Source organism: Vicia villosa, linkage group LG1 (assembly GCF_029867415.1).
Source record: "Vicia villosa cultivar HV-30 ecotype Madison, WI linkage group LG1, Vvil1.0, whole genome shotgun sequence".
Taxonomy (NCBI): domain Eukaryota; kingdom Viridiplantae; phylum Streptophyta; class Magnoliopsida; order Fabales; family Fabaceae; genus Vicia; species Vicia villosa.
In genome coordinates this window covers 32,751,414-32,756,427 of record NC_081180.1, presented here as the reverse complement: position 1 = coordinate 32,756,427, position 5,014 = coordinate 32,751,414, and the positions used below count along the sequence as shown (strand labels likewise).

At 39.1% G+C, this 5,014-nt stretch overlaps 1 protein-coding gene across 1 annotated transcript; it reads left to right on the top strand.

Annotated features, from left to right (window-relative positions):
• Positions 1-1,840: 1,840 nt before the first annotated feature.
• Positions 1,841-2,164, top strand: LOC131608553 (uncharacterized). The gene has a single exon (XM_058880198.1). The coding sequence runs from the start codon at positions 1,841-1,843 to the stop codon at positions 2,162-2,164; it is 324 nt and encodes a 107-aa protein (XP_058736181.1).
• Positions 2,165-5,014: the final 2,850 nt, after the last annotated feature.

Here is a 5,014-nt window from a genome sequence, read left to right as displayed (position 1 = left end):
ATTCAAAAACAGAAAGAAGAAAGAGAAGAAGGTAATGAGATGAGGTGCTGAATCGAAATGAAACATGTCGGTACCTGAGAATCTTCCATCGAGACCGACGTCCTCGCCGCCGTTGAGATATGATGCAAAGTTTCTCCGTTCGTTCTGGACGCAATTGATGGCGTTATTGATTGCACGGGTCATAATTCCTCGCTAATAGCTCAAATCCAGGTTCCTTCTCAACTTAGGTTTTGATTTCGAGTCTGTAAGGTTTTGTGATGTAGATTTGGAGGTTTAGGTTTAAGTTGATAATCAATAAGAAATTGAGAAGATGAATTCAGAGGGAGAATGACTTAGGTCGTGAGGAAGGGGATGCAATTTGTGGTGGTCGGAGATTGAATCGGAGATAGGGGAGGGCGCCGTCGGCGCCGTTTGTTGCGAGAGTGAGGAGGAGTCTGAGAGTGAGCTGAATCGTCTCAAAATGAACCCTAATCCCCTTTCTTTTTTTAATTTTTGTTTTTAATTCAATTACTTTTATTACATAAAAATCTGAATAAAAATTGGATATAGTGAATCAAAGCAATCAGCATCTGGGCCTGGTATGAAATCCCCTATTCGCACCTCAGTTAGGCCCGTTACACCTCCACTTTTTGGCCAAAAACCTGAACAACAAAAAACCATTTGGGCCTCTGTACCAGGCCTGCGCATGTACTCTTCACACCCCCTGATTCACATTTAATTGGTAGTTTTTTAGGTTTTTCTACTCAGTTTTTTTGATACCTTTTTTTGGTAATAAAATGACATAAAAAACTCATAAAAATAGTGGTATTTTTAGTTTAAATTTTGTACTAATCTTGAATTGATTCTTTTATCATTTTGTATCATTTCTATGTTATTTTCGTATAATTTTTTTGTCATTTTGTTACTTGATTTTGGCCTATAATTTTGGCCTATGTTAATATCATTTCATGCTCATTTTAGAATTTAGTTACCATAATTTTAGGCTAGATTTGTACATAAACTAGAACAACAATTAGGCTTAGAAATTAGGCTAGTCCCCCACTTTCTCATTTCTTTTTCTTTTACAACATAAAACATCTAATAAATACTCAAATAAAATCCCTCTAAAAAATACAAAGAAAACACCTAAAAAACATTAATAAAAAAGTGAAAATCATTAAAAAGGGAATGGAAGCTTGGATCTCCCTTGCTTTAGGGAATCATTCGAGTGCTTGGATCTCCCTTGCTTTAGGGAACCATTCGGGCGTAAGTTCCCAAATTCTAAAAGACACAAACCAAAGAGTAACTCGAGTTTCCCTTGCTTTAGGGATTTTCTCGAAACACTCAAAAACTCTCTCTCTTTCTCTCCTTTCTTAAGGGCATTGTTATCTCCGCTCTATTGCATCCTAGGCTGTCCCCTTATGCAAGAGCGCGAGCGTTAACTCCGCCCAACTAAAAAACACAAAAACAAACAAATCTTGAGCCGAACTACGGCGCTCTGATTCCTGAAAAGGATACGTAGGCATCAAGTCGCGGGGCTTGAACGAGCACATTTGTAAATAATTCCTTCTTTTCCCCGTATTTCTTTTGCATGCATTCGCATTTAGACATAGACATAGTACACACCCTTTAGATAGAAACAAACATAGGTGGATACCATCGAGTACGATGGGCGCGAGGGGTGCTAGTACCTTCCCCTTGCGTAACCGACTCCCGTACCTTGATTCTCTGGTCGCAAGACCCTGTTCCTTCCTTTGTTAGGTTTTCTGATATTCCTTTCCCTTATGGGATAAATATATTGGTGGCGACTCTGTTCATTTTTCGCGAGCGTGCGACAACTAGAGCGAGCGAGACTGAAGGCATGACTGTTATGAAAATCTTGCAGAGATACCAAGAAGCATCGGGACAAGTGGTCAATTTAGAGAAGTCTGAAGCGTCATATAGTCGAAATGTGTGTGATGTCGTCAAACTTACGATCCAGAACCGGATTCAGATAAAGACTGTGGCGAGACATTCTAAATACCTAGGACTTTCGGTTATTTTTGGTAGGTCAAAGAAGGAGATTTTTAAGCTTGTTATTGAGAGGGTATGGAAGAAGCTCAAAGGGTGGAAAGAGAAGTTTCTGTCGAGAGCCGGAAAAGAGGTGTTAATCAAAGCGGTTGCTCAAGCCATACAAATTATATAATGAGCTGCTATCGGCTCCCAGCAGGTGTGTTCTAGGAGATTGAAAGCATGTTGGCCAGGTTCTGGTGGGGATCAAAGGATGGGGAACGTAAAATTCATTGGTTGTCGTGGGAAAAGTTGGCGTGTGCGAAAGGAGGGGGTGGAATGGGATTTAGGGGTGTTGGTAATTTTAATCTCAGTCTCTTGGGAAAGCATTTCTGGCGATTGCTGAAAATGGACAACTCTCTATTTGCTAAAGTTTTCAAGAGTCGATACTACCCTAATTGCTCTATAGAAGACGCTTCTCTTGGCTACAGTCCTAGCTATGCCTGGAGAAGTATTTTGAGTGCTAAAGATTGTGTCACTAAGGGTATTTCATGGAGGATTGGTACTGGCTCGAAGGTAAGGGTTTGGAGAGATAACTGGATACCGGGAATTGGTGGCTGCCTGCCGTTTTCTCGCGATAGCAGAGTGAGTATTGACGCAACAGTTAGCGACCTCATTGATCATAACCTTACTTGCTGGAATAGATCCCTGATCACGCAGAACTTCAATCCCTCGATCGCTCAAAAAATCCTCAGCATCCCATTGTCTTTCTGCAGGCCTGAAGACGAAATCTACTGGACCAAGGCAAAAAATGGTGTTTATTCTGTCAAGACAGCCTACCACGCTCTCCAAGCAGCGGCTAGTAGTAAGAAGCCTGGTCCCTCGGGCGCGAACTTTGAACAATTGTGGAAGAAAGTTTGGCATGCTCATCTTCATCCACGCGTAAAGAATTTCATTTGGAGATTGGGGAAAGACATCCTTCCTACTAAAGCTAATCTTTCAAGGAAAGGAATCAAGTTAGATTGTTCTTGCTTGTTCTGTGACAGGGAGATTGAATCAACAAACCATCTGTTCTTACATTGTGAATTCTCTAGAATTGTCCACTTCTCCTCCCCTCTTGGTGTTCGCATCCCGCCCCAAATGGATATTCTGAATTGGTTGACTCTGTGCCTCGACAATTCTGACCGGTTTCGATCTCAAATGCTTTGTGCCCTTCTCTAGAAGATCTGGAATGCTAGGAATTCTTTGCATTTCCAACAGATTCAAAAGGACCCTGTGAGAGTCGCCATGGAAGCATGGGATTCTGTGGCTGAGTTTAATGCGATAAATCCGGTGCCAAAGAAGAGGATCAAGGAACCTGATGGATGGAAAGCTGATAAGCAAGCCACTGACTTGGTTTTTATTAAGTGGATGCAGGGTGTTTCAATGATGGGTGGGTGGCCTTCGGCGGTGTGTTCAAATCATGGGACTCCAAGACTTTTTACGCGGCTTGCAGTCGTGAAGAAGTGTGTGTTGACCCCTCTCTCGCGGAATTGCTAGCCATACGGTGGTGCGTGCAGATTGCCAAGGAGCTTCACCTGGACAAAGTTCTGATCCAATCTGATGCATCTGTTGTGGTGGATTGTATTAACTCTATAAACCATGTGGCTGAGCTTGATTTAATTGATGGAGATGTTAGGGAATTATGTAATAGTTTCTCTTTATGCTCTGTTATGTATTTCAATAGAGACTTAAATTCTGATGCCCATAATCTTGTTAAATGGGGCAAGGCTCTTGGGGCTAGATCTTGGACTGTGGATCCCCCTTGTTTCTCTGATGTTGCTTCCCGTGAGGGACCTGTCTTTTAATGAAATCGTTTTCCTTTCAAAAAAAATATTGATTTGCTTGATGCATGTTCTACTATTACTTGAACACTCTTACAAAAATTATATATGATTGTTATCATATCATCTTGACTTGTAATTTTGAGGAGATAAAATTCATATCTCAATTCAAATTCCTCAAAATGTGGCCTTTGAACGAGGGTTGCTTGGATATCATCAAGAATATTTGGTTGACTAGTACCAGTGGTTGTCCTATGTATATTCTAGACAAGAAGTTAATAATTCTTAAATCTAATTTGGAGGTTCAAAACAAAACCAATTTTGGAAATGTTCAAACCAAAGTCTTTGAAGCTGAAAAGGTTTTTAATAGCATTCAAACTATGACAGATAGAATTGGTCTAACTGATATTTACAGGAAAAAGAGAAAAAAACTCAAGTTGATCTTGATGCAGCCCTCAATGTGGAAGAGCTATTTTGAAAAGAGGTTATTGTGGATATCAAAATTATTTGATCAAGATCATTTAGGATCTTGTCTATAGCAGTTAGGTATCTCCATCAACAGGAGGAATTTCCATTGGATTCGAGTGTAGGCTAATGCAATATGGACAATTAGCATCTGAATTGATGATATTTCGTTGTATCAAAAATATTTGTATATTAACTCTTGAAAATAGTGGAAGACATGATTAATTTTCCCAATGATTTTAAACCATTAAAGAGTGAAGTAGGCATATTAAGGCCGATTTTAAAACCATTGTATATCTCTGTGTACTTTCTTCCTTCCCCATCTCTCTTTAATTTTTGTTGTTTAGCATGTAAAAGTTAAATCATAGCATAATTTGTATGTCATTTAGATTAGATCATGTTTGTAGTGGTTTATTGTATAAGCATAGGTATGTGTTGCGTTGAACCTATTGAATCATGTTTAAGTTGATTATGTTAAACAACATATCTAAGTAGAGACATTATATTGCTTAGATTAATCAACTTGAATTTTCAAAATTGACTCAAGTCATTTTTTGATCATTCTCTTAATGATAATCTTGAAATAAATTAGTTAGAATTCATAGTGATGAGATTCTATGCTTTCATCTTATGTTGTTTTAGCTTCCGCTCACCAAACTCTAATATTTATATTGAAAGTTTTCAAATGCTTTGGAAAGGGGATAGTTCTATTCAACCCCCATATTCTAGGCATTTTTCACACTTATATTCCGAACCAC

What these genes read in the sequence shown, in the direction of transcription:
- LOC131608553 (XM_058880198.1), top strand. Translation starts at nt 1,841, where the DNA reads ATGACTGTTATGAAAATCTTGCAGAGATACCAAGAAGCATCGGGACAA.